General features: G+C 50.1%; 2 protein-coding genes across 3 annotated transcripts; both read left to right on the forward strand.

Moving 5' to 3' along the window:
* The first annotated feature begins 13,946 nt into the window (after window positions 1-13,946).
* CLPSL2 (colipase like 2) lies at window positions 13,947-16,210 on the forward strand. 2 transcript variants are annotated; one of them, XM_045543588.1, is made up of 3 exons: window positions 13,947-14,085; window positions 14,731-14,853; window positions 16,011-16,210. In XM_045543588.1, the coding sequence occupies exons 1-3, from the start codon at window positions 14,014-14,016 to the stop codon at window positions 16,104-16,106; spliced, it is 291 nt and encodes a 96-aa protein (XP_045399544.1). In that variant the 5' UTR covers window positions 13,947-14,013; the 3' UTR covers window positions 16,107-16,210. The 2 variants fall into 2 exon arrangements, with proteins under 2 accessions (XP_045399544.1, XP_045399545.1); XM_045543589.1 differs by having other exon boundaries at window positions 14,731-14,838.
* Window positions 16,211-23,607: 7,397 nt separating this feature from the next.
* Window positions 23,608-24,985, forward strand: CLPSL1 (colipase like 1). Its single transcript, XM_045543590.1, has 2 exons — window positions 23,608-24,025; window positions 24,728-24,985. The coding sequence occupies exons 1-2, from the start codon at window positions 23,771-23,773 to the stop codon at window positions 24,968-24,970; spliced, it is 498 nt and encodes a 165-aa protein (XP_045399546.1). The 5' UTR covers window positions 23,608-23,770; the 3' UTR covers window positions 24,971-24,985.
* Window positions 24,986-26,625: the final 1,640 nt, after the last annotated feature.

A 26,625-nucleotide genomic window follows, 5' to 3' on the forward strand; every position in this document is an offset into this window, starting at 1 on the left:
TTCATTGAGAAAATGAAAGATAGCACTGGAGAGGTCCTTGGAGAGTGTTGAGTCCAGTGTTTCTCCAGTCTCTTCAGGTTACGGGCTCTGGGGAGTCCTAGAGTCCTTTATGAAGCTTCCTGAAATGCCACTGGAACTTAGCTTTGGAGACCAGAGCGATTGTGTGAGTCACATAAAACCATAATCATGAAGTCTCTCAGAACAAGAAGACTGTCGAACCAAATATGGTCACCCATTTTCTGATGTTCCCGTTCATTTGCATTTCCCACTTATTCATTCACTGCGTTATCTGTGAGTCCTTGCCGGCAAACACACAGTAGTGGCTGTTAATGGTTTAAGAAAATGTTATGGGAGAAAAGCCTAATGTTGGAGCTACTCACAGTCTGCCGCTGCTCTGTCTAGGGGGCAGAACGCGGTCCCACCGTGGGACCCCAGCATTCTTCAGAGCAGGGTTTGAAAGCCGCAATCTCATCCAGGGCCAACCCTGGCGTTTTATTGAAAGGTAAACAAACCCAGAGAAGAAAAATGACTTGCTCAAGGTCACAGGACCGGTCTGGGGCAGAAACAGGATTATAACCTACTAGTATTGGGCTTTTGTTCTTTCATATTCTTTGGCCTGAGCCTCGTGAGAGTGGGCCATGGATTCTAAGCCCAACATGTGGTAGTTGAGAAAGATCTTGATGCTTCTGGCTTTTACAGGCCAGTTTAGGACTGAACTACCTAAGGAAATCTGTCCCCACTTAATCCCTGACCCAGGGTCACGTCACTTGTGTGGGGTGAGGACCGTGGCTGCTGGTGAGGATGGGCTGATCAGAGAGAGCTGGTTTCTACAGGGGGACCAACTTCATAGCTATCTCCCAAAGTCGGATTTGTCACCCCTGAGTGGACAGTCACTACTGGATCTGAATCAACATTCTTTGTCTCTCTCTTGGGTTCAGGACTGAGGCTTCTTCTTCCTGTTACTTGGATACACTGCAGCCACCCCAGTGGAACTTGTCAAATGCCAACAGCACCCTACCCCCGCCCCCCCAACCAGCTCCCTGTGTGCCCACATCACCAGCAAGGGATTGGGCATCACGTTCAAATTCTCCTCCCCACTAATCCGCCCAGTCCTCCCATTTCTACTGCCAGTACCTGTCGCCCCACATCAGGACTTTTCCTACGTCTGGTCTCCATCCTCTCCAGCCCTACACATTCCAGGTGAACCTTAGAATCCCACATTGCACCATCCTCAAAAACCTTCAGGGACTCCCTATTACCATAGGGAAATTTTTCTCAGCCTCTAAGCAAAGTCACATGATCTAACAAGTAGAAACATACTCTCAGCAAAAGCAGGTTGAGTTTTGTCCTCAAAGATGTGGTCACTGGACCCCTTCTTCACATGATAGAGCCAAATGAATTAGCTTTGCATTCAAGGCCCTTTACAATGTGATCCTTTTGCCTGCCGCAAGCCTACTGTGCCAAAGTTACGCTCCAGCCAAACTAGAGTGAACTAATCATTGCTGCCTTAATCATACCATGTGTCGCCTTGCTTCCAAACTTCCCACACAACCTCCCCTGCCTACAATGCTAAAATGGCCTTCCTTCTCCTTTCTACTGGGCTGTGACTTCGAGAGTCATCAAAGTTGAACCATGCCCTACTGCAGCCTAGATCTTTCTTCCACTATACCAGCCTTTGGTACTTCCTATAGCACTTCTCATCTGAACCTCTCACTTGGCATTTGGCAAACTAAAGCTTGGATCCTATAAACCTTGTTTGTTTTTGTTTTGATTTTGCAGTAAAGCATATCTGACTGCTTATCAAAGCCTGAAGGAAGAGCCTGCTCAGGGTAGGCACATAGTAGCAACCGGCTGACGGTAGTGAAAGGAGAGTTAGAAGTGGGCAGAGGAGATGGGAGTGCTGCATTAGTTATCTGTTGCTGTGTGACAAGCTACACGAAAACATAGAGTGTCTGGGTCTGAGTCTGATTGAGAGAAAACCACGCAGTAATTTGAACAGAAAATTCTAAATTAATAATTAAAACAAGGGATTGGAGTAACAAAGAATTGGTTAGCAAGGAGTAATGAGAACCCTACAGAACACATGAATAGCAGACGTAAGGGGCAGCTCCTCCCTCTGGGGCTGAGCCAGAGCACCTGAGGAAGAAATACCACCCCCCCCTCACCTGGGGCTGAGATCCAGACCTTGTTGAGGAGAGCATCTAGTGGCTCACTAGATGGCAGAAAAGTCATGCCGGTGGAACTTGCCAGAAATATGCACTCTAGGATGCCAGGGAAAGCTCTTTGTGGAGAGACATGGAACCAAAGGCACTCCACTACAAAACCGCCTGAGTGGGGACACCCACTGGGTGTTGCTGGCCTCCATGTACCATAGGAGCTGGCACTGGAGAACCAGTGGGTGCTGCAGGAGCCTCATGTGGGAAAAGCCATATGCACACAGGTGCTGGGTGCTGGAGAAGGTGCAAAGGCTGCAGGAGGTGGAGGCATTCTGCTTACACTACAGCCCAGGGTGGGGCTGTGCCAGGAGGAGCTGCTAGCCACTGGGTGTCGCTGGAAAAGGTGTTTGGGCTGTAGAAGCCTATCAATCAAGCACATTGGAACCAGGAAGCAAAAACTTGTCCTCCTGCAATGTCCCTCCAGCTCCCATCCTCTTAGCAATTTAAAATATCAATAAGCATATGTTATCTCTTATAGGAATTCAGGAACGTCTTGGCTGGCTGGTTCTGGCTCAGTGTAGCTGCAGTTAGTAAAGCTTTTGCCTGAGGCTGCCGTTATCTGAAGACTTGACTAGGGCTGGAGGGTCCCCTTCCAAGATGGCGCATGTATGGGGCTTCCAAGTTGGTGCTGGCTGTTGGTAGGAGGCCTCAGTTTCTCTACATGTGGGCATCCCACACAGGTGTTTGAGAGTCCTCATGACATAGTAGGTGGCTTTCCCAGAGTGAATCCTCCAAGAGAGAGCAGAGCAGAAGCTGCAATGCCTTTTCTGACCTAACCTCAGAAGTCCTAGTTGCCACTTCCAACACATTCCATTCATTCTAATGGTGAGTGCAGCCCCCATTCAAAGGAAAGGGAATTAGGCTCTACATTTTGAAGTGAAGAGTGTCAGAGATTTGTCAATACTTAAAAACCGTCACAGGGAGCATGAATCAACAAGGACTAATTGAACACCTACTGTGTGCTCTGCAGCTAGATGCATCTGTCTCCCCATAGAGAGGTTCCCGGCCACGGAGAAGAGAAAGTTTTTAACCAATAGTTGCCGCCCCATCCCCTCCCTCTGTCTTCCTTGCAGCTGGTTAGCTGGTTTTCTTACCTACAGACTTGATTTACCTTCAGGAGATTATATTTCCAAGGAAACATCCTTTCAGTTGATTTGGAGAAAGCTTCAGAGAAGAGGGGCTTGAATTGGTTCTCCAGAGAGGAGAGAGAAAAGCTCTCCAGAATGGACGACTAGCTGGACTTTCCCAACAGGGAAACCAATCAGTGTTTCCCTCCGATGGGACGATGATGGGGGTAGGGCACTGGAACATGGCATTGGCCAGGCAGATGCCAGTTACACTGTAACTGATTGCTTGAAGGAGATAAATGAGAGACAGAGACAAAGGGAACTCCGAGCCCCCTGCACGGCTTCCACTAGGAGCCCAGCACAGAGTACTCAAGCAGACTGGGCTGGGGGTCTCTGGTTTGCCTTAAAACTTAAAGCAGGGCCTTCCCTCTTCTCTAAACTCACATGCTACCACCAACTGCCCTCTGAGCCCAAAGCAATAAGAACTCTAGAGTTGCTCTTATGAGTGAAAAAGCAGAGAGAGACAGAGAGAGAGAGAGAGAGAGAGAGAGAGAGGAAAAAGAGGAAAGAGATTGATTTAATTTTTATGAAACAAGAACCCTTTTATCATCAGCAAGTACAACTTTTACACATCTCTGATAATAATAGATGGCAGATGTGGCAGGCAGCCTTCTGAAATTATGCCACTTCCTAAATATGCCCTATTTAATTTGCTTCCTTTGAATGTGAGCTAGGCTTAGTGACTTGCTTCTAACCAATATGATATGGCAAAGTGAGAGAATGTTACTTTGGAGACTAAATTACAAAAGACTGTGACTTCCATCTTTCTCCCGTTCTCTCTGGCCCCTTCATCTGCTTATGCCGATGAAGGCAGCTGCCGTGCTGTCCGCTTCCCTGTGGAGAGGACTGCAGGGTGTGGAACCCAGAGGGTCTCAGGCCAACAGCCTGTGCAGAACCGAGACTGACAGTCCAGCAGCCTGCAAGGCCCTGAGACCTGCCAGTGACCACATGAATAAGCTTAGAAGCAGATCCTTCCCCAGTGGAGCCCAAAGATGACTCTTAAGATGACCGCAGCCCCAGCCAACACCTTTTTTTTTTCTTTTTGGAGACAGGGTCTAGCTCTGTCACCCAGGCTGGAGTGCCATGGCATCATCGTAGCTCACTGCAACCTCAAACTCCTGGGCTCGAGCGATCCTCCCACCTTGGCCTCCCAGAGTGTTAGGATGACAGGCGTGAGCCACCGCGCCTGGTCCCCAGTCTTGTGAGAAACCCAGCCTTGACTGCAGCCTTGTGAGAAACCCAGAGCCGGGGGCCCCAGCTCGGCTGTGACTGGACTCCCAACACACAGAAAGTGTGAGATGATAGTGATTTGTTAAGCTGCTAGGTTTGGGGGTAATTTGTTATGCAACAGAAGGTAATTAATGCAACAGGTGACTATTCCAAGGGTCCACGCACTGGGTCAGTTCTCTTCTTCCACTCAAGGATGAAAAGAAAAATAGCCAGTACTACATTCAAATGTGGGACCTTTAATGCCTGTGACCCCTGCCCAAAAGTAGCTATGGCCATCCACGCGTCCTGGCACAGGACAAGGATTCCTTTGAGAGAAACAAGAAAGGCATGGAGAGTGGGCTTCCCCTCAACAGCACCTCCTGCCACTGAGCCGAAGGATGAGCCAAAGCCCCGGCCAGGAGGTCCCCTCCTCTTCACTTTGCCTTTCCTCGAAAGCCTCTCCTTGCTCCTGAGCTTCTCAGCCACTGACACCTTAGAGTGCCTCTTTTCCATGGGCTGGCCAAGGAGTCCTACGGTCAAAACTAAGTGACACTTCTTTCCTTAATTGGCAGGAACAAGTTAAGTGAATAGATGATTTTCCCCACGTTTCCCCTAAGCAGCCGGCACTTGCTGCGGCGTATCTTCTGATGAGTAACAGAGGGCAAAACGAATGAGCAGGGAGCAAAAAGTCACAGAAAAACATACAAATGTGATTCCTTCAAATAGTTATGTATTATTATTGTTTGAGACGCAGTGACCTCGTTACACAGAATAGAGTGAGAAGAGGGAAGGAAGGCAGAGGAAGAGAGCTGAGTTCTCGAAGTGGGATTAAACCTCCTGCTGTTTCCTAGTGTTCTACCGAGCCACCCAGACAACTGCGAGAATCTCAGCTGCTTCCAAGGGTGTGAGCTGATTCTACAGACTTGACCCTGGGTGGAACCTCAGGGAAGATTCCCCAAGGCCAAAGGTGCCCCAGGTCACATCACTGGACAGTGGAGAGGAGGTGCTGTGTAATGTATCCTGCCTGCTAAGGCTGGAAACTATCAAAGCTGACTGCTGAGCATCGGTGACATCCTGTGGGCACATGGCTGGCACGTTTTTGGTGTATATAAGAGCTGTAAATGTGGGCCACTGTGTCTGGCACAGCCCTGCCGGTCAGGTGATGCAGGATGACAGAGGGAAATGAATTCTTACTATAGGATCTCTCCATAGTCATATCACCCTGGATGCTTGTATTTTAGGGGATGTTGGAGTGAAATGTGAGCCCAGGAGACAGAGAGGCCATGGAACGGAGATTGCATGGTTAAGGAGCTTAGAGACTCTTGGGCATAGATGGGAGTGTGGCTTGTGAAATTAGAAAACATACCCCGTACTACTCAAAGTGATCCGCCGATTCAATGCAATTCCTATCAAAAATGATATTTTTCATAGAAATAGAAAAAGTCATAAAATTTGTATAGAACCACAAAAGACCCCAAATAGCCAAAGCAATCCTGAGTGAAAAGAACAAAGCTGGAGGCATCACACTACCAGACTTCAAAATATATTACAAAGCCGTAGTAACCAAAACAGCATGGTACTGGCATAAAAACAGACACATAGACCAATGGAACAGGATACAGAATCCAGAAATTAATCCACATATATCCAGCCAACTGATTTTTGACAAAGGTGCGAAGAACATCCATTGGGGAAAGGACAGTGCTGGGAAAACTGGATATCCATATGCAGAATAATGAAATTAGACCCCCACCTCTCACCCTATACAAAAATCAACTCAAAATTAATCAAGGCTGGGCATGGGGGCTCACACCTGTAATTGCTTGAGGCCAGGAGATCAAGACCAGCCTGGGAGCTCATTTCTGTAAAACAATTTATAAAACGTAGCTGGGCATGGTGGTGCATGCCTGTAGTCCTAGCTACCTGGGAGGCTGAGGTGGCAGATCACTTGAGCCCAGGAGTTCAAGGCTGCAGTGAGCTATGATCATGCCACTGCGGCCCAGCCTGGGTGACAGAGCTAGACTCTGTCTCTATAAAACAAACAAACAAACAAATAAACAGAGAAAAAACCCAAAATGGACCAAAGACATAAATGTAAGACCCAAAACTATAAAACTACTAGAAGAAAATAGGAGAAATGCTTCAGTACATTGGTCTGGGAAAAGATTTTATGAGTAAGACCTCAAAAGTGCAGGCAACAAAAGCAAAAATAAACAAATGGCATTACATCAAACTAAAAAGCTTCTACACAGTAAAGGAAACAATCAACAGAGTGAAAAGACAATCTACAGAATGGGAGAAAATATTTGCAAACTATTCATCTGACAGGGGATTAATATCCAGAACATACAAGGATCTTAAATATCTCAACAACAACAATGCAAGCCAGGTGTGGTGGCACAGGCCTGTAGTCCCAGCTACTCAGGAGGCTCAGGCAGGAGGATCGCTTGAGTTCAGGAGTTCAAATCCAGCCTGGGCAACATAAAAAGACCCCATCTCTAAAATGAGAACAAGAAGAAGAAAGATGAAAGGAGGAGGAGGAGGAGGAGAAGAAGAATTCTATTAAAAAATGTACAAATGATCTGAACAGACATTTCTCAAAAGAAGACATACAAATGGCCAAAAATATATGAAAAATGCTCAACATTTGTAATCATCAGGAAAATGCAAATCAAAACCACAGTGAGGTGTCATCTCACCCCAGTTAGGATGGCTATTAACAAAAAGGGAAAAAATAAATGCTGGTGAGGATGTAGAGAAAAGAGAACTCTTAGATACTGTTGGCAGAAATATAAAGTAGCACAGCCACCATGGAGAGCAGTATAGAGGTTCCTCACAATATTACAAATAGAACTGTCATATGATCCAGCAATCCCACTACTGGGCATTTATCCAAAGGAAAGGAAATCAGTCTATCAAAGAGACCTCTGCGCCCGCATGTTTATTGGCACTAGTCGCAATAGTCAAGATGTAGAACCAGCCTAGATATCCAACAACAGATGAGTGGATAAAGAAACGGTGGTATATATACACCATGGAATACTATTCAGCCATAAAAAAGAATGAAATCCTGTCATTTCTGGAAACAAACATGGATGGAAGTGGAGAACATTATGCTAAGTGAAATAAGTCAGGAACAGGAAGTTAAACACCACATGTTCTCATTCATATGTGGAAGCTAAAACAAGTTGATCTCATAGAAGTAAAAAGTAGAACAGAGGACTCGAGAGGCTGGGAATGGTAGGGGAAAGCGGGGATAGGGAGAGATTTGTTAAAAGATACAAAATTATAGCTAGATAAGAGGAATAAATTCTAGTGTTCTATATCTTTGTAGGATGACTATAGTTAACAATGATATATAGTTTCAAATAGCTGGAAGGAGGATATTAAATGTTCCCAACACAAATTTTTGAGATGATGGATGTGCTAATTACCCTGATCTGATCACTATACATTGTAAGTATTGAAACTTCACTATGTACTCCCAAATATGTACAATTATTATGTGTCAATTTAAAAAATAAAATAAAATAAAGGAAGCATACCCCACCTCACCCTACATATTGTATTTATTTGCCCCCTACCCAAAACATGGCACAGACTGCTAGACTCTGGCCCGTGCCTGATTTTTATCTGGGCACATGGCCGCCTGGAATACACACCACATTGCCCAGCTTTCCTTGCAGCTAGGTGTGGCCACGTGACTATGACCAGTCAATGGAGTGGAAACGTCCTTAAAGGCTGCCCCTTCTTCCAGGTCCTCCATTTCACTGCGTGAAATGTGAGCAGGTTGGTAAGCAATCTTGGACCACGTTGAAGATGGCAACACCTGTAGATGCCAGGGCAACAAAATTAAAGAAGCCTGGACTGCCGAGGCTATGGAGCTGCCACATCCTCCCTGGACTGTGTGTGCTCAGAATGTTAGAATGTTACATGAAAGAGAAATAAACTTTTATCTTATATTAAGACATTTATTCTGTCACCCAAACTGGTGTGTGCAGTGGCGTGATCATAGCCAAACCTATTTGTATATCCTACAGCCCTGCCTTAGTAAATGAGATTCCATGATTAGTGATTTATTTATTTTATAATTTATTTATTTGACAGATATTTACTGAGTTTTGAGTACTCTCATTGCATCCTCTCTAAGAGGAGCTGGCAGGTGAGCAGGGAGCAGAGGTACCAGGGAAGGGAGTGAGTTTGGTCCATCAGAGGACTTGGAGAGGGGAGGTGAGTTCATGTATCTGCCGGTCTTTCCCGGAGCCATCTCTTGCCTTGGTTTCCCCAAACAGCAATTATTTTGTTTGTGAAGTTACTGATTTTAGGGAGAAGTACTACAATTACTATGGAGGTCTGGGAAGGGATGAGCAAGTTCCAGTTACCAGCGACTGAGAGAGGACAGAGAAGCGTATTCGTACTTCCTGGTCCCTGGGCACACTTTATTCAACAAAAGCTGGTGCCACAGAGTGGATGATCATTCTCTCTTGATTGTTGCTAGAAGAGGGTGACAAAGGATTCAGTAAGTGGAAGCTTACATACCAGACAGTGGACCAAGGTGGGTGCAAAAGTGCAGTGCAATTGGTGAGGGGCAAGGTTCCAATTCCCAGAGAGGACTGGAACCCTTGACCCTTGACCACTGGAAATTTGATTTGTGAAAAATCAACATATTCGATCTATATGAAAGAGAAGCATAGAAATAAAAAGCATAAGTTGGCACTCAAAGCTGTAAAAATTGAAAAGTTTTCAGACAGGAAGTAGAAACCTAACTTTACCCCATCCAGGTAACCTGTGCCACCTCCACACATTTATTTTGTTCCAGTGGCGGCTGCTGTGGCTGGGCTTGTTGAGCTGTTTTTTTTCCTTTGAGACTTTTTTTTTTCCTTTCTCTCACCCAAACTGGGCTGCAGTGGTGTGATCACAGCTCACTGCAATCTCAAACTCCTGGGCTCAAGCAATCCTCCTGCCTCAGCCTCCCGAGTAGCTGGGACTACAGGTGCATGCTACCATGCCCAGATAATTTTTCTATTTTTTTGTAGAGATAAGGTCTCACTCTTGCTCAGGCTGGTCTCGAACTCCTGGGCTCAAGTGATCCTTCTGCCTTGGCTTGTGAGCCACTGGGCCCAGAAGCATTTTTTTTTCCTCCCTTTCTCACTAACCAGCATTTTTATTTAATAAAAGATGAAATAGAATAGAAAATCTCAGAGAAGATCACATGTAGTAAATGTAAGTATTGCTTTGTGAAACTTTAGTTCCATACACACATCAACACATTGTGTAATTGTACACATACATGCACACACACATTTGCAGTGATAATAATCAAAATATCCAGCAACCAGCACGGCACAGATACCAACTAATTGAAACAGATGACAATAACAAATACTAGTTGTATGACACCTATATAAAATGTATCCTTTACTGTGTTTTGTAGTACAAAAGTGATTGAAATGCATTGGTCTGTAAAAGGTAGCTTAAGGCTTCTTGGGGTTGGGGGCTGGTTAGCACAAGTTTCCAGTGCCTTTCCTTTGGTGTTGCCCTGGCTAAAGGCTCATGTCCATGGCTCCTTCCTGCCTTCAAGGAGTCGTTCCTGAATCCAGGTCTGGTTCTTTTTTTTTTTTTTTTTTTTGAGGCAGAGTCCCGCTCTGTCACCCTGGCTAGAGTGCCGTGGCGTCAGTCTAGCTCACAGCAACCTCAAACTCCTGGGCTCAAGCAATCCTTCTGCCTCAGCCTCCTGAGTAGCTGGGACTACAGGAATGCACCACCATGCCCAGCTAATTTTTTCTACATATTTTTAGTTGTCCAGCTAATTTCTTTCTATTTTTAGTAGTGATGGGGGCTCTCGCTCTTGTTCAGGCTGGTCTCGAACTCCTGAGCTCAAAGGATCCACCCGTCTCAGCCTCCCAGAGTGCTAGGATTACAGGCCTGAACCACTGCACCTGGCCCAGGTGTGGTCTTAAAGCAGAACAATCCTCAGTGTGGCAAGTTGGGATGTCACAGACACCTGTAATTCTATTTGGCATCCACTTCCCATCTCCCTGGCTTTGGGAACCTGCCCTGTTCAGGCTCCATGAGGTTCTGCCAATAAAAGTCCCTGGTCCCCCCGTCTTCTAGGGTTTTCTATATGGGCTCTGAAGGGAGGTGCGTGGAGCTTTGTACAGCTTAGCCTCCCTTCCCCTCACTGTCCACAGAGAGGCAGTCTCCCTCCCAGAGAGGAAATGAGGCTGCCACAAAAGCCGGAGCTGCAGAGAGAGACACCTAGTGTCAACGTGTGTGTCTTTGGACTCCCGAGGCCAGCCTTGCATAGCTACTGACATAACACCGCTCCTTTTGGCTTTTACTTTTTAAATAACTTAGTTTGGCTTGTGTTTCTTTCACTGGCACCTAAAGGAGTTGAGATTACCCCACGGCTCCCTGAGGGGACCAAGGGGCCCTTACTGCCAGAGTGACCGGTACTAATGTGGCTCAGACTCAAGGAATGGGAGAAGGAAGAGCCTTGGGTCACCTGGTGCCAGGGAGTCTATGCATCCTTCCTGCACGTAGGCAGTGTGGGCAGAACGCCAGGTCAGGGCATCCTCCTGCTATGTCCTCCCTGGGGACATCTCTGCTGCACGAACGTTTCACCTGAACACAGAGGTTGAGGGGAGCCCTGCTCTGAGGAAGGCCTCGTCCTAGGCTAACCTGCTTGAGAAGCTCCATCACCTCCACGGGTGGAAGGCAAGGGGGCCGCACACCGGGCCGCCAGGTATAACTGCCCACTTCTGTCCTCTAGGGCCCAGGGCCTAAGGGCACAGCCAGGCCTGGGAAGAGGCTCCCCGGGGCCCTCCTCTCCTTCCAGGCCTGTCTTCCTGCCAAGCTGAGCTGATAGCCCCTCGCCAGGGCCAGCCTGTCCCGGGAAGAAATAAAATGAGAACTGTGTGTTCCGAGTGTGCGCGTGGGTGAGGAGGGGTGACCGGAGGCCGGGTGTGAGTTGACCTCCCTCAGGGCGTGCTGGGCCGCTCAGGCTCACAGACGGAGCAGGGCAACCCCCCTCCCCCTCCGCCTGGCTCACAGGCTAGGGTCCCCCTGCCCTGACTCCAGCACTGCCACCACCAGCCCAGTTTTCCTCTGAGGAGCCACCTCCACTGGGGTTACTCTCACGGTGCCCCAGGTTCCCTGGGGCACTGACTGCCCCGAGTCTGCGTCCCTCCACAAGTAGACACCCTCTCCTCGCTGTCCCATCCGCACACTCTGGTCACTGTCACTCGGTACCCCTGCTTGGAAGCCCTGAGCCTCTGCTTGCCCCAAGCCCAGGCCCCCTCGAGGCTTAGCAAAAGAGCATGGCCCTCCTGCTCAGCCCCAGGACATCCTGGGCGCCCTGCGTGGGAGCTCGGTGCCTCCACCTCTGCACCCCCCCACGTTTCCTCCCGCGGCTCCTCTTCTTAGGAAGCCTTTGCTGATCTGCCCGGCATTTCAAACTCTCAGGGCACTGACTTGTCCGTCACGCTTCCCAGGGGCCTCTGAGAGATCCTGCAGGAATGAACTGAGTCATGGGCAATTGCCACTAGGTCATTTGCCTCCAGAATTTTATCTTGGATTTCACAGACTTATAAAACTTCCAAAAAATTATGGGGAATGACAGAATTTGTATATTTGGCCAAATCGCAACATAGAAAATGAAACAGAGCTATAGTATCATTGCCATTATTTCCTAAAAGTGCATTTTAACACCAAAAATGGATGTAATTTCAGAAGGAAGAATTGCTCTTAAACTAAATATACTTACCTTTAACAAAAACACTACTGCATTACCTTTATTTTTTTCATTTTGCTGCAGACCAGTGAGAACACTGCCATGGAAACCACCACTTGGGCCACCAGGAAGATGCAGGAGTGACGAAGACACCAGAGAATGTCAGGGAGGGGAGGTGAAGGGACAGAGAGTGGGGGGCAGAGGTCCACCCTCGAGGTGCTCCTCCGCCCTCAACTGACCCTTGTTCTCCTCCTTGATGTCTGAGGTGGCCAGTTTCGGGGTCTGGCCAAGAGGCAGAGCTGGGGCCAGGCTCAGAGGTCAGGTGGTTCAGTGACCCCTCCCAGCCCCCACCCTGGACATCCTGGTGAGCTGGCTCCCACCCTGCACACCGCACAGGCGTCCTGGACCGGTGCCTGTGACCAGGGCAGGGCTGGATTTTGGAGACAGGCCATTGGTACAGAAGAACGAGCACAGGACTTGGAGTCAGGAGCCTGGGGTCTGGGCCTGGCTCTCCTACTAGCAGCTGAGTCACCTGGCGACGTCCCTTCTCTCTCTGGGCTGCAGTTTCCTCGCCTTAAAATAAAGGTTCTGCACCAGTCATTTCTGAGGAAAACTGCACCTCTCTGGCTTAAAGGGTGGGGGGAAGCCGTGCACACAATATTTTGCATAGAATTTCAGGGGCTTCACTATGCCCTCGGGCCTTCAGTGGACTTGCCAGGGGCTGCCAGCCCTGACACACAGCTGCCGGCCTCGTGCCCTCAAATTCGCCCTTTTCCTAGGCTGTCAGCAATACTCACCAAATATCCAACACTGGCAAGGGGATGGGCAAGGGACAGTGGTAAATGACACAAGGAAGTATTCACCCCGGGGTTCCTCTCCAGTTCTCAAGGGACACTGCACCAGCGTAAGTGGCTCTGACTGGGCCGGGAACTGGCCAATCAAGGTGGCTAAACACATATCTGAAGAGAGTTTAGACCGTGACTGCCGTAGGCAGGGGACACAGTAATGACAGGAATCCCACTGCGGGGGACAAAGACTTCTGGCTGCCCAAAGCTGTGTAGAACACTGGTGAGAGCTTGGACTCCATAGCTCGAATGCCTGGGATTTACCTTTGACTCTGCCATTTAGTCATGGTACGTGGACAAGGGACCTTACCTTGAGCTTTCAGGCTCCTTGTCTGTAAGCTAGAGGTGACAGTTACACAGCAGAAGCAATAGCACACATCAAATATTCTAAGAATCCCTTGAATTGTTCAGTCTGCCTTGCAGAAGTTTGGGTTCATGTGACTCGTTCTGGCTGATGGTCTGTTTGGAAAGGAAGTGCCACCTGGCTCAGGCACGTAGCGTGTCTGTGTGCTCCCTCCGTCTGTCTCGGCCCCTTCCACAGCAACCCTGGGGCCAGGCCTGCAGACAGCACCGCCACCAGGCGGAAGAAGGGTCTCTTGCCCCTAATCAGACTTTACATGAGTGGTAAATGAAGCGCTATTGCCACGGATTCTACAGTCTAGAGTCCTGCCTGCGGGAGGCCAGAGCCCTTCCTCCTCCCACCCTCCCCGAGGCGTGGGGGCCGCGGGCCGTGGCCGGGCGGGCGGTGCGAGCGCCAGACGTCCCGTCCCGCCTTCCTCCGCCTCCTCCCGAGGGCGGCGGGCGGGTCACTGGTCACGCGGCAGGGAAAGGGGCTTTCGCCCGCGGCCCCTGCGGATCCCGCCCGCCCTCTGCCACTCAGGCCCATGGCCGCTGCCTTCGTGCTCCTGGCGGGGGTCCTGCTCCCCTGCTGGGGCGGGCTTGCGCGGGATAAAAAGGTGAGCCAAAAGAGCGCTTCCCGAACCTTCTGCCGTGCGACAGGAGTGGCAGCCGGGGCATCCCAGGCAGTGGAGCCGAAGCGTGGGGTAGCTTTGGAGGGAGAGGTGGGGACCGGAACCACCCCCAAACTGGGGAGTTATGCCCAGGCTGGAAGCTTGGGGGTTCCCAAAGGGACTTCAAAGGCCATGTCACCTTCCCCTGAGGGCCTTGGGGGTGAGAGAAATTGGCCTATGACCAGCACCGTCTCTTCCCGACTCCCCCCACCCAGCGCCCTCCGGACGGTCTCAGCCCTGGGCTCACTTCCAAATCCTCCCCACCTGCTCCTGTTTCTCCCCCTCGTCCCTCTGTCCTCCCCCCACTGCCTAGTGACCCTGGGCACGAGGACTCTTTCTTCTCTTCCCCTTTCCCTCCCTCCCTTTCTGCCCCCGCAAAGTGTGACCTGAGAGTATCTGCTTCCCCCCACCCCAGCACAGGACACTCTTGGGACCCATGGAAGTGAGGGGGGCCCCAGCCCCGTTTTCTCATCTTCCCTGCTCCCCTGAGCCCTGCTGGGGGAGGGGTGTCGGGTGTGACCTGCGGGTGACAATCCTATGGCTTCTCTGGGATTGTCTCCAGCCTGGCAGACATCCTGCCTATCCCCACAGATAACCGGGGACAAGTGCTCCCACTACGCTGAGTGCTACACTGGCTGCTGCCTCATGGACTTGGAGGCTGGTGGAGCCTTCTGTGCCCCCAGGGCCAGAAAAACTATGGTCTGTTTGCCCCAGGTGAGGCGGGGGTGGGGCAGCTCCTTCTGGCCAGTAGGGAAGGGGTGGGGGAGGTTAAAAAAAAATGTGTCCCCACCTGCTTTTGTGCCTTCTACCTGGAGTGCTCCTCCCCTCTTTCCACCTGGCAAACTCCTACTCATCCTGAGTTACAACTCCAGCCACCTCCTCTGAGAAGCCTTCTCTCCTCAGAGCGCCCATGTGTTGGGCTCATCTCAGCGGAGCATGTGTCTCCCTGATTTGCCATGCCTCCCGTCCGCCAGCCCAATGGTTCGTGCTCTCTAAGGGGAGGGATTGCATCCTATTCATCTATGAAGCCCCTGCCCCCAGCTAAGTGCCTTCACATAGTAGATGCTCAACAAATGCTTGTTGAATGAATGACTATCTTTCCCTAACGTCACTGAGGAAAGGTAGGTGGGAAAAAACCTTCTTACTACCAGTCCTCATCTCCCTGCCAAAATGGCCTAATTTCTTGAGAGGAGTATGGCCTTGCAGCAGCAGGACCTTAAGCTTTGGAGTTGGACTTGAGTTTAAATCCTGGCTATTCTACCTCCTGTCTTTATGACTTCAGACAGGTCACCTGGGCTCTCTGAGCCTCAGTTTCCTCATCTGCAAGGTGGGGCTAAACTACCTACCACACCAGGTTACTGGGACCAGCACAGGTCCTGGCGAGGACAGTGCTCAATCAAGCATTGAGGTTAGTAGCTGGTAGAAACGCCGAGAGCAGAAGGCACAGTTCTTGTTCCTGCTCACCTGGCCCTGGGCCCAAACCTCTCTAAGGAAGATGGGCCCAGCCTCCGTGTTCCTGTCTGGGGAGCTGCCAGTGCCCTAAGGAATCAGCAGGGTCCCTGCCGTGGCCTGACCCTACAGCTGAAGTGGCTAGAGGCTCTTTGCATTACGGGCACTTATTTATCTCATGTCGTCTTCAGAACAACCCTGTGAGATATGTCACGCTTATTATCCCTGTTTCACAGATGAGGACACTGAGTTGGAGCCGCTCATTAACTTGCCTGAGCCCATGCAATTATAAGCTATAGAACCACAGACCCCGGGTCTGGCTCACTCCAACACTGGGCTCCTGCTCCTGGTCTCCAACAAATTTAATCCTCCTTCCTTCCTGCATACTGCTGACTCCCAACTCTCATACCCACTTCCTGCAGACCAAGGGAGCCACCAACATCATCTGCCCCTGCCTACTGGGCTTGAATTGCGTATCCAAGGACCTGATGTGTCCCCGTCGGTGCCATATGTTATAGAGGAGGACACAGACTGGTCACGGCTGCCCCTTCCTCCCTCCCTTGGGGCAGAGGCCCTGGGCGCCCCCCAGCTTGCTCCTGTGACATTAAAATCACTTCCTGGCTCTGGCGTCTGACTGCACTTTCTGGGAGAGGAGCCCTGGGGGCGGGGGGGGGGGGGTGTTCCAGTCTGTGGGAGGCAGAAGGGGAAACTGGAGACATGAAAGAGCTTCTCATGGAGTCTGGCCCCGTGGGAGCTCAGGGGGGAACTGCAGGAAGGGACTGGGGCAGGGAGGGTGTGGGGGACAGGGGGGTGGGTCCAGGCCAACTCCTGGCTTGGAGGGCTTCGGGGGAGGGCAGGGTTGAGCGTGCCTGGAGGGCGTATGTTGTGGTGTGGTGGATGGGTGTGTGGTGGGGAAGGACTGAGTGGGGGTATCTGAATGTTTTGTGGGGGAAACAAGGGTGGAGGTCCTTAGGGGAGTGTGAGAATGTGTGGAGCATAAGTGCAGAGCTCTGCCTGTGGTGGGGAAGGGACTTGGCGCATTGATGTCTCCGCTCTCTGGGGTATCATCAGTTCGGTTGTGTGGATAAAGAACGGAGGCTCAGAGGAGCTCCTGCCTTGCCCCAGGTCACGCTGTTGGGGGATCAGTGGGGATCTGCTTTAAGTACATGAAACACCAACCCAAACTGCCCAGGGATAAGAGAGTTATTGGTGGTCAGACATGGAAGTCCAGAGGCAGGGCAGCTCCACGGCCCTCGGGCTGAGTTCCTTCCCAGTAGCTACGAAAGTTCCAGGTGTCACCTAATAGCAGCTAAGGTTTATTGAGCACTTCCCATGTTCCAGACACTGTGCTTTCTTAACTGTCTTAACTCGTCTTACTGTCACAATGAGGTTGCAGCAGATATTATATTTATCCCTATTTTACAGGCAGAGTGTTGAGGCTTCCAGAGTACGGGGTGAAGCTGGGACCCGAGGCCAGGCTCTTACCCACAATCCCCCTCATACATCCACACCAGGCCTTCCAGAGAGAAAACATGTGTTCCGGAATTGTCATTGCTGACTCAGGAGGGCACCTATCTACATCTAGGTCCGCGACCAAGTCATGGCTTTCTTTTCTGCAAGAAGTGAAAAATGGCAAAATTTTCATGGAGAGTGAAAATAAAAAACAAAGGAAAATTATGAGTTTCTTCTCACAGAGCGACGTGTCTCCCCCTCCAAACATTTAAATCATACTACTCCCGGGCTTAATTGGTGGCAGGTATGACTGGCCCCCATTCCCCAAACCCCCGACAAGTTAAGCACCCTGAAGCCAGACCTGAGGAGTGGGAGGGGACAGAAGTGGGAAGAGACAGAAGCCAGGTGGGTGGGGAAGGAAGGTGTGCCAGTCCTCTCCCGTTCGCCCCACTCCTGCTCTGCACCTTATCCCGGGGAACTACGTTTCCCAGCCTCCCGTGTCCTCTGGTTTCTCTGTCTGGCTGAAGATTGCAGGGCAGGATAAGGGGGATGCCACATAATTCACCGCCCCCTTTGGTGATGTCACCAGCAGTCTCCTTGTCTCCTCCATGGCTCCTGCTCCTTTAGGACAGCCCCTCCTCTACACTGTGCCCCACCCCCAACTTCATGCACGTGGCCTCTCACATTGCTCCTCAAGCCATAGGTCATCGGGTGTCTGCCAGTGTCACTAATCTCCCAGTCGCCTCACCCTCCTGTCTAGTTTCTCAGCTCCTCTGTCACCCGTGTGATTGATTCCCTGTGGTAAATCCTCTGTGTTTAAATACCTGGAGTAGATGCTGTTTTCCTCACTGGCAGAGAAGAAAACCTTCCAAGGGTAGGCAAAACTGCTTCTAGAATACTAAGTCCTCCTTAAATGTGTAGAATTCATTTGAAACACAATTGTCTTGTAAAGAGAGCTGAGGCTGGTAGTGAATTATGAAAGGTCTTGTAAGTACTCTTTTATAAAATTAAAAACCAAGAAAGACTGAATATATGATAAAAGTTGTCAAGGGAAAAGAACCCTGTAAAATAATTTAAAGAGGTTGATTCTGAGCTGCATATGTGTGACCATGGCCCAGGGAGCCACGCCCAAAAGGCCTTGAGCAAGCGGCCTCGCCGCGGTTGGGTTACAGTTTGCTTTTATACATTTCAGAGAGACAAGATTACACGTAAAGTCATAAATCGATACATGGAAGGTGTACATTGGTTTGGCCCATAAAGGCAGGACATCTTGAAGTGGGGCATTACAGGTTATGGTGGGTTTAAAGATTGTTTAATTTGTAATTTGTTAAAGAAATGAAGCTTTGTCTAAAGGCTTGGAATGTTTTAAGATAAGGAAGTCTGTTAATCAGAGACAAGCCAGCTGACATGTACCCAGACTCAGTGATCTGTTCAGTAAACTGATAACCTGCAGGTGTGGTTTAAGCTTTGCCTTAGGCCTGTTAATGAGTTACGAAGGATATCGCCAAGAAGAGAGGGGGCATGTCGGGGCATGTTGAGGCATGTCTGACCTCTCTTCTCATGGCCAGCAACTCAGCTTTATGGTATTTCTGGAGTCCCCTTGGCCGAGAGGGTGTCCATTCAGTCAGCTGGGGGGGCTTAAATTTTTATTTTAGTTCACAAAGTTGTGCCAATGACACTTTACATTGCTTTAAATTAAACATAATGGTTAGTCCCTTTAAAATTCCCATTTGCCATATCATTTATGGATTTTGCAGGCCAAAGATCCACTGCTCCCTTTCTCTTGGTAACCCCGAATTTCCTGTAGGGAGACCATCCCTTCCATTCCTGGTCCATGGGGCTGAGTAGAGCTCTATTCACATCAGAACTCCGAATCCTCCAGACGCAAGGACTGATTCATTTTGTTGCCCTGAGCTTAACAATCGGTTTGGAGGGGCACATGACCAGTTTGTCCAATCAGATTGAAGCCTAGGATTTGTACAGGAGCTGGACTTGAACGTGGGAGAACATGGATCTGTGGTTATCAGCAGCCGTCTTATTACCACGTGGACTCAGAATGAAGCTAAGGCAGAGGAGAATAGGGCCAACAGGTTATAGTGTCTTTCTTTTAACTCCTGGAACAAGCTGTGCCTTAAGCCAGATAGCTCTATGCCTGCACTTTTAAGTTACACAAGCCAGTAAATTCACATTTTTCCTCAACCAGTTTGGGTTGAGTTCCTGTGACCTGCAATCAAGTCAGTCCTGACTGATTCTGTCCCTTGAAGACGTGAAGCTTCCCAGCATCCCCCTTTCTTGCTGTGGTGACAAATGCTTGTTTTGGTTTGTTTGTTACCCTGCAGATTCAGCAGCAGCATGCTTTTCTGCAGCCATGCATGCAAATGCCACTGTGTTCCCCTGGGTGTTAGAGATGTGGAGTGGTCTTGAAGTTGAAAAGGCAAAAGCTTAATATGTGTAATTATTATGTGCCAATAAAACAAACAAAAAAGACAAAAGTTCCAAGCCACCTTAACCAAATCTCCCTCCCCCATTCTGATGAGCCTTATTTCTGCCCAAAGGACTCTCTGCCCCTCCCTCAGAAGCCTATTTCTGAGGTGAGGTCTCCACCCCTTTGGCTTCCTTCCCGCCCCCCCCCCCCCCCCGAGGCAGAGGCTGTGGATTCACCAAGTCTCATTTCCTTTTCTTCTTCCTGGGCACCAGAAAGACTGACCGTCTTTCTGCAGGTGGCTTGGGCTAGTGTGAGTATTTCTGGCCAGCACGTAGAAGCGACGCGTAACTTCTGGGCTGAAGCAGAGAAGAGCAAATGTGATGTAACAATGAAGACTCCATTTTTGATGTTTGACCACTGACGCTTTCAAGCCCCACCGCTCCCCTTTGCCCCACATCTAGGCAAACCCAGGAGAAAACCACACGCTCCCTCCCTTGGCACTGGTGGGAAGTTCAAACCATACAAACCACACAAACTCCAGGCTACTCACGGGAACCTCAGCCTGGCCTCACCTCCTAGCCACAGTGAAAGTCAAAGCCACCTGTCCCTCCAACTCTTGCCACTCACACCTCCTTGCACCTGCCCTGTTCTCCCTGGAAAGTTCCATCCTGGGATTCATAAGCCTTTCATGTCTTCTTGGTATGTGTGGCATCTTCAGTCTCAATATCCAAACCAATTTTGGGTGGGGATTGATTTCACCCTCTGTGGAGCATCCAGAAAACCTTCAGTTCTCCAATTCTCTTCCCTTGCCTGGGCCAGGTGGTGAGATGAGGAACTGTGAGATGAGGGGTGCCTGGATCACCAAGTCCCTGCATGGAGGACAGCTGCTCTGTCCTCACAGCGTCAACAAGAAATCCGCGTTTCCTGTGCTCAGCCCCCACGATCTCCGGGTAGGTTGCGAGCACTGCGTCACCTGGCCTGCCCTGACTAACATAGAAATGTCTCTGTGTTACTGCCCATTCTTGCTCCTGAAACCCAGTTACTTTGTCCCGATCATCTGTTAGCACAACCGACTTGGCTGTTGTAGTTCTTGTGTTTGTAATTCTTGGGCCTGCCAGAAAGACCTACAGAAACGCATCCAGGCACATTTTCTCCAGAGAAGGAGTTATTGAAATTGTGATTGAAGGCCTCTAGAGGAAGGGAGTGGAAAGATGAAAACTAGAATGGAATCTTCTCTTACTTAAATGCCTTTGTGACCTTGGGGAAGTTTTCCAACTTCTCAGAGTCTTAGTCGCCTCATCTGAAAACCAAAATATTCATAATGCTGTTTACTAACAATAATCAACAATTGGATGGGATGAGAGACTCTTTTGAAATCCTTCCAACTCTGAGACCCTCTAATTCTAAAGGTAATGATAACAAAGCCTGGGCCACGTAGTGAGACCCTGTCTCTACAAAATATAGAAAAATCACCCAGGTATGGTGGCGTGCACTTGTTGTCCCAGCTACTTGAGAGGCTGAGGCAGAAGGATCACTTGAGGCCAGGAATTTGAGGTTGCTGTAAGCTATGATGACCCACTGCACTCTAGCCCAGGTGACAGAGCGAGGCCCTGTCTCAAAAAAAGAAAAAAAAGATGATAACAGCTTCCATTTATTGGGCACCTACTGTATGCAAAGCACAATACATGCTATCTAATTTAAGCACTACGTCATCCTGGTGCTGTATTATTCTTATCCTCTGTTTTGGAGATGGGGAAACAAAGGCTCAAAGAGATTAAGAAGTCTGCCCGAGATCACATAGCCAGTAGGCAACGGAGCTGGGATTTGAACGCAGATCTTGCTTGTACCAGAGCCCAAGTGCATAGATTGGGCTGTTCTGCTGGCAGCCAGAGGAGCAGAGCAATCAGTCTAGGATGTAGCAGCCATTCTTGGAAAATTTCCATTTCACCGGCACTGCTTGTTCCTCTTGGCTGAGAGCAGGAACTTGGGGCCTCTCTTGTTAACCCTAAGACTGGGCATTCACACCTCATTACCTCCCCTCCAGGCCTTGGTCAAGCCACTTGGAAGTCACATGGCAGGTGCTGGGTATGTACCTGGACCTCAGAAAAGCCACCACCACCTCTGGGCTAAGATGCTGTGGCAGCTGCTGCTGCTGCTCCTCCTCTCCTTTTTCTTCCTCCTCACCGGGGGCTCATTTTCCCAGGAATGAAAGAGAACTTTGGTAAGGAAGCCGGAGGGCCAGTCACTTCCTCCTTCCCTGTCCTAAGGCCTGTTCTGTTGGGGCAGAGCGAGTGGGTGTGGGAGCTAGTGTGGGAGGAAGCGGAAGTGGGCGGCAGCAGGGAGTGTTGAGTGCAGGGTGTCCCAGAGAAAAGAGAAAACACCCTCGTCCTGGGAGCTGCGCTGGGGCAGTGCCGGCTGCCGCAGCCCCAGAGGTGAATGTGACCCAGCTCCCCTGCCCATGCTCACATGTGGTAAGGGAGACACACATTCACTCATGCAGCAAATTTTACTGAGCACCTACTATACGTACGTTACTTTTCTACTTGTTAGGGATAGGGCCGTGGGCAAGACAGGTGAAAATCCTTGCCCTTGTGGAGCTGTCACTTTAATGTATGAGGCAAACAAGTAAAATGTAGAATATATCCCAGGTGATAAAACCTAGGGTGAGAAAAAATAAGGAAGGGGCGTCAGAAGTGGGGGTGTGGGAAAAGGTTGCAGTTTTAAATAGGGTGCTCGGGGAAACCTTACCAAGAAAGTGAATTTTCAGCAAAGACCTAAAGGGAGCAAAGTCTTTCCTCCATTGCAGGTGGAGGGGCCAGCCAGGGCAAAGGTCCAGGGGTGGGAATGTGCTGGCATATTTAAGGAATCGCAAAGAGGATGAGGGAGAGTGGAAATAACAGGCGATGATGTCACAGAGAGAAATGGAACAGAGTATTACAATGTCCGCATTCATTCAGCAGTTGTGCATTCGGCACCTTCAATGTCCTTGGGGCTAAAGACACAGTGAACAAGAGAGCAGAAGATCCTTGCCCTCCCAGAGCTGAGGTTCTAGCAGGGTGAGATGGATGTTTAAAAAAACTGCGGATAATTTCAGAGAGTCCTGAGTGTTGTGAATACAGTAGAACCAGGTGAAGGGGCCTGCTGTCGCTGTCGCTGGCGAGGTCTTCTGCCTGGGGCAGGAGAGGGAGGCAGCCAGGCAGAGATCACAGGCAGGGTGTTCCGGGCAGAGGGCCAGCCAGCGCAAATGCCCTGGTGTCAGGAAAGTAGTGGATTCAGAGACCCAGCAGTGGCTTTGAATCTGGGGAATGACATTGTAGGAGTTAACTATTAAAAAGACTCCTCCAGCTGTTCAGGGAAGAATTGACGGGAGGGGGCTGAGGAGGTGAGGGGTGGGAAAGTGGAGGTGAGAATGGGGGTATGGGTGGCTGGAGGGGGTCACTGGCTAGAGTGGAAAAGCAGGGAGACCAGGAAGAGGCTATAGCACTGAATCATACATACTAAATATGATTATACATAATATAAATAATTATTAATAATATCTATTTTATGTTAAGCAAAAATTGCATACAGTAAGGTGTCCAGATCTTGAGTTTCCATGAAGATCAATGGATTTTAATTACCCTGTGCAAACACCCTCACCACCACTATGAGAACAAGATACAGAGCATTTCTACACCCTGGAAGGCTCACTCATGCTCCCCGGCGAATAGCCCGAGAGGCGACGCTTTCCGACCTCCATTAAAGATTACTTTTGCACTTCGTATGATGGCATCACCAAGTACGTCTATTTTTGAACCTGGCTTCTTTTGCTCAACGTTTTTTCTGTGACACCTATCATTTCACTTCTGTCTTTCTTGTTTGTCCCCCCGCCCCGCGCCGCAGAGCTGTGCTTGTCTAACAGCGCAGTCGCCGGCCACGCGGACATCCCCGTTCACTGCACAGCGCGGCTCCGGCGCGTCGGCTCCGCCAGGGCAGGGGTTCCTTTCGTTGAATGAGGTGCTCAGTATTTGCTTGTTGAATGACTATTGAAGTTGTCCAGCAGAGCTGATGGGTGGCCATGATAGATAATTAATGTCTTAAGCCCCAATATTGGGGGTTATTGATGTGTGTGCGGGAGGGTGGCTGGGGACGTGTAGGTGACAGTCAAGCTGGGCTGAAAGGGTAGGTAGGAGTTTGCGGGAGAGAAAGGTGCCGCAGGAGGCAGTGCCCACCCCGGTGTGTGTGAGAAGCAACCCCTTTTGGGGACACAAAAAGTACACCTTTAAAAACTGTTCAGTCCCCTCTAGGCACCCTCCATCCGCACAGATGTACCCCGTCCCAGCTAGACACCGCCCTGCAGGCGAGGGTGCCGCTGGGGGAGCTGAGCTGGGGGAAAGCTCGGAGGGCCGCGGGGCGGAGGGGGGCGGTGGAGCCGGCGGGAGGGGCGTCTCTTGGCAGGATCTCAGGGAGTTTTGCGTCCAGAACAAGTCGTGCAAAAGTCAATGCTGCTGCCGGGAGCCCCATGGCTGCAAGTTCCACTGCGCCGAGAAGGGGTCCGAGGGCAGCTTGTGTCACACGCAGGTGGGTGTCCGCGCCTCGGGGGAGCTCACAGGGAGCCAGGGGAAGGGGGGGACCAGGGCAGGCCCAGTTCCTGGCAAAGGAGGAAGGGTAGGTGGGCGGAAATGACCCGGAGCTGGGGCTGCACCTCCAAGGGTATGGGGAGCCTTCCTGGGGGCTTGGAATCCCGAGTGGGGGGCGGGGGAGGTGATGCTTGACTTTGTAATGTGGGATCTCATTCTCCAGGGGTCTTCTCAGCAAACCCCGAAAGTAGTTTAGAAAATGGGTACAGTTAGGTGCAACCTCTGCCCTGGACGCCCCCTCTCCACCCAGCCCCAGGAGTTCTGCTGGGGCCTCAGGTGTTCCTGGAGGGAGATGGGCTGAGGCAGCCCCTGAGCCGGGTGTGCAGAGAGAGGAGTTGATTTGCCCTTGGAAGGATTTAAGGAGAAGAGATGGGGGCCTACCACAGTGTGTTCATGGATTTGGGACAGGCAGATGAGTCCATGACAGGCAGGGTAGAGCTGGGGGGGACACTGAGCAACTCCAGCATGGAGAAGGCAACCGGAGGTGCTACTCTGAGCAGCTGGGCTGCGGCCTTTTATCCCCAGCCTCCCAGCTGTGGGCAAGCAGATGGCCTTGGAGCTGGGCTAGGTGGGCCTGGGGCTGCCCATGGGGCTGAGGGGAGAGCAGCCCCCAAGGGCAAGGTCATAGTCCTGCCTTTCCCAGACTTTCGTAGGCCTGTATAACGAGTGTCCCTGCAAGCTGAATCTGACTTGTGTGTTTCCGAAGAATGAGAAATCATTTGGAATCATCAGAAAATTGAAAAAAAGAAGCCAGCTAAGAAAATGTTCTTCTAATGCCTTCTCTTTCTTGCTGCCTCTGCCACCCACCATCCTACCTACCCAGAACTATGTGTCCCTGCCCCTGGTCCCCAGAGCCTCCACCAACAGTGTACCATCATTGAAATAAAGAACTTTCAATGTTTGCTGCCCACAGAGCTGGGGCCTGGGTGGGCTGGGCTGGGTGGGTATGGTACAGGCTGCTGGGGGAGTGGGGTGGGGATGAGGGAGTGTTGGGTCGAAGTCTGAAATGTCTGTTCTTGGTGTGCTCTTGGCTGAAGAATGACCAGGCACACTGAAAGCAAGGTAAGCATGAAAATGAGGTTTACTGAGGAGAGAAAGATAGGGTTATAGAGCAGGAGCAAGATATAGGTTTACAGAGCAAGATAGATATGCCACAGATGACGACCAGACCCATTGTCGTAGCGAAAAAGAGACCTTGGTTATGGTCTGGGTCTTGTTTTATAGTGTCTGGATTGGACCCTCCTCATGGCTCAGACATCACCATGGAACCACTTTGACTGGGCAGTTGGGAGATATATGACCTGAGTCTTACTACGCTTGCAGATCTGCCATGAGCCTCTCTGAAAGCCCCTTTTGGGGGTGGACCGCAACGGCACCCACTTTCATCCCTAGGAGACCCGGAATCCCTCGCTGTCTACTTAACAGGAGGAAGTAGGAGGGGACACTGTTGGGCTTGAGGTATTTCCCCAGTTGGGGCATGAATGAAAGTCCCCCGAGGAGACCTAAGCTCCCCTCCCAACCCAACCCCTTTCTGGCTTCAGCCCACTCCGTAATCTACCCTCTGAAAACCCAGTTTATACCTGACCTCTCAGTTCCCCTGACCTTAAATTTCAGAAATGTGAAAGCAGGCGTACAAAACATACACGTGTACACAGCATTGTGGTGCTTACTGAGCACTTGCTAGACGCCAGGGGCAGCTCTAGATGCCTTACACACATGGCCTCATTATCCTACAACAAACTATGAGACTATGAGGGGCCTGTATTGTTATCGCCTGTATTTTATAGGTGGAGAAACTGAGAGGGATTGAGTAACTTGCTCAAGGTCACACAGTTTGAAAGTCATAAATCTGAATTTTCTTTTTTTGTTTTTTGAGACAGTCTCGCTCTGTTGCCTGGGCTAGAGTAGAGTGCTGTGGCATCAGCCTAGCTCACAGCAACCTCAAACTCCTGGGCTCAGCCTCCCGAGTACCTGGGACTACAGGTGTGCACCACCACGCCTGGCTAATTTTTTCTATTTTTAATAGAGATGAGGTCTTGCTGTTGCTCAGGCTGGTCTCCAACTCCTGGGCTCAAGCGATCCTCTCGCCTCGGTCTCCCAGAGTGCTAGGATTACAGGCGTAAGCCACTACACTGGTCCAAAATCTGGATCTTCTGGGAGGCAGGAAGAGAAGGGAAAGGAGAGTGAAGGAAAGAGAGTGAGGAAAGAAAGATTGGAGCACGATTGCGCAGGGTGGGCATGGGGCAGAGGGAGTCCAGAGGAGTTTTAGGAAGTTTTTCTGTATGTGGTGAGGCTTTTAGAGCCCGACGCCGGCCTGCTTATTTGTGTGCAGTTCACTCTCAGCAGAGGCAGGCCTCAAGGCAGCCCTGTTATATTCTGGTTACATATTGGAGTCAACTGTTTCAGATTTTGCACCTAAGGTTCCATACTCAACCATACCATTGATTAAAAGATAAGCCCCTAGAACTGAGCCAAGAGTGCCCTCCAGGATGTTGGGCTTATAATGCAAGAGCTCAGGAGTTCAGATATAAGCTGCGGTTG

The sequence above is a fragment of the Lemur catta genome, chromosome 2, assembly GCF_020740605.2.
Source record: "Lemur catta isolate mLemCat1 chromosome 2, mLemCat1.pri, whole genome shotgun sequence".
NCBI lineage: Eukaryota > Metazoa > Chordata > Mammalia > Primates > Lemuridae > Lemur > Lemur catta.

What these genes read in the sequence shown, in the direction of transcription:
- CLPSL2 (XM_045543588.1), top strand. Translation starts at nt 14,014, where the DNA reads ATGGCCGCTGCCTTCGTGCTCCTGGCGGGGGTCCTGCTCCCCTGCTGG. An exon ending in GGCTTGCGCGGGATAAAAAG is followed by an intron (nt 14,086 to 14,730) that starts GTGAGCCAAAAG and finishes CTATCCCCACAG; the next exon opens with ATAACCGGGGACAAGTGCTC. An exon ending in CTATGGTCTGTTTGCCCCAG is followed by an intron (nt 14,854 to 16,010) that starts GTGAGGCGGGGG and finishes CACTTCCTGCAG; the next exon opens with ACCAAGGGAGCCACCAACAT.
- CLPSL1 (XM_045543590.1), top strand. Translation starts at nt 23,771, where the DNA reads ATGTACCCCGTCCCAGCTAGACACCGCCCTGCAGGCGAGGGTGCCGCT. An exon ending in GCAGCTTGTGTCACACGCAG is followed by an intron (nt 24,026 to 24,727) that starts GTGGGTGTCCGC and finishes TGCCTTTCCCAG; the next exon opens with ACTTTCGTAGGCCTGTATAA.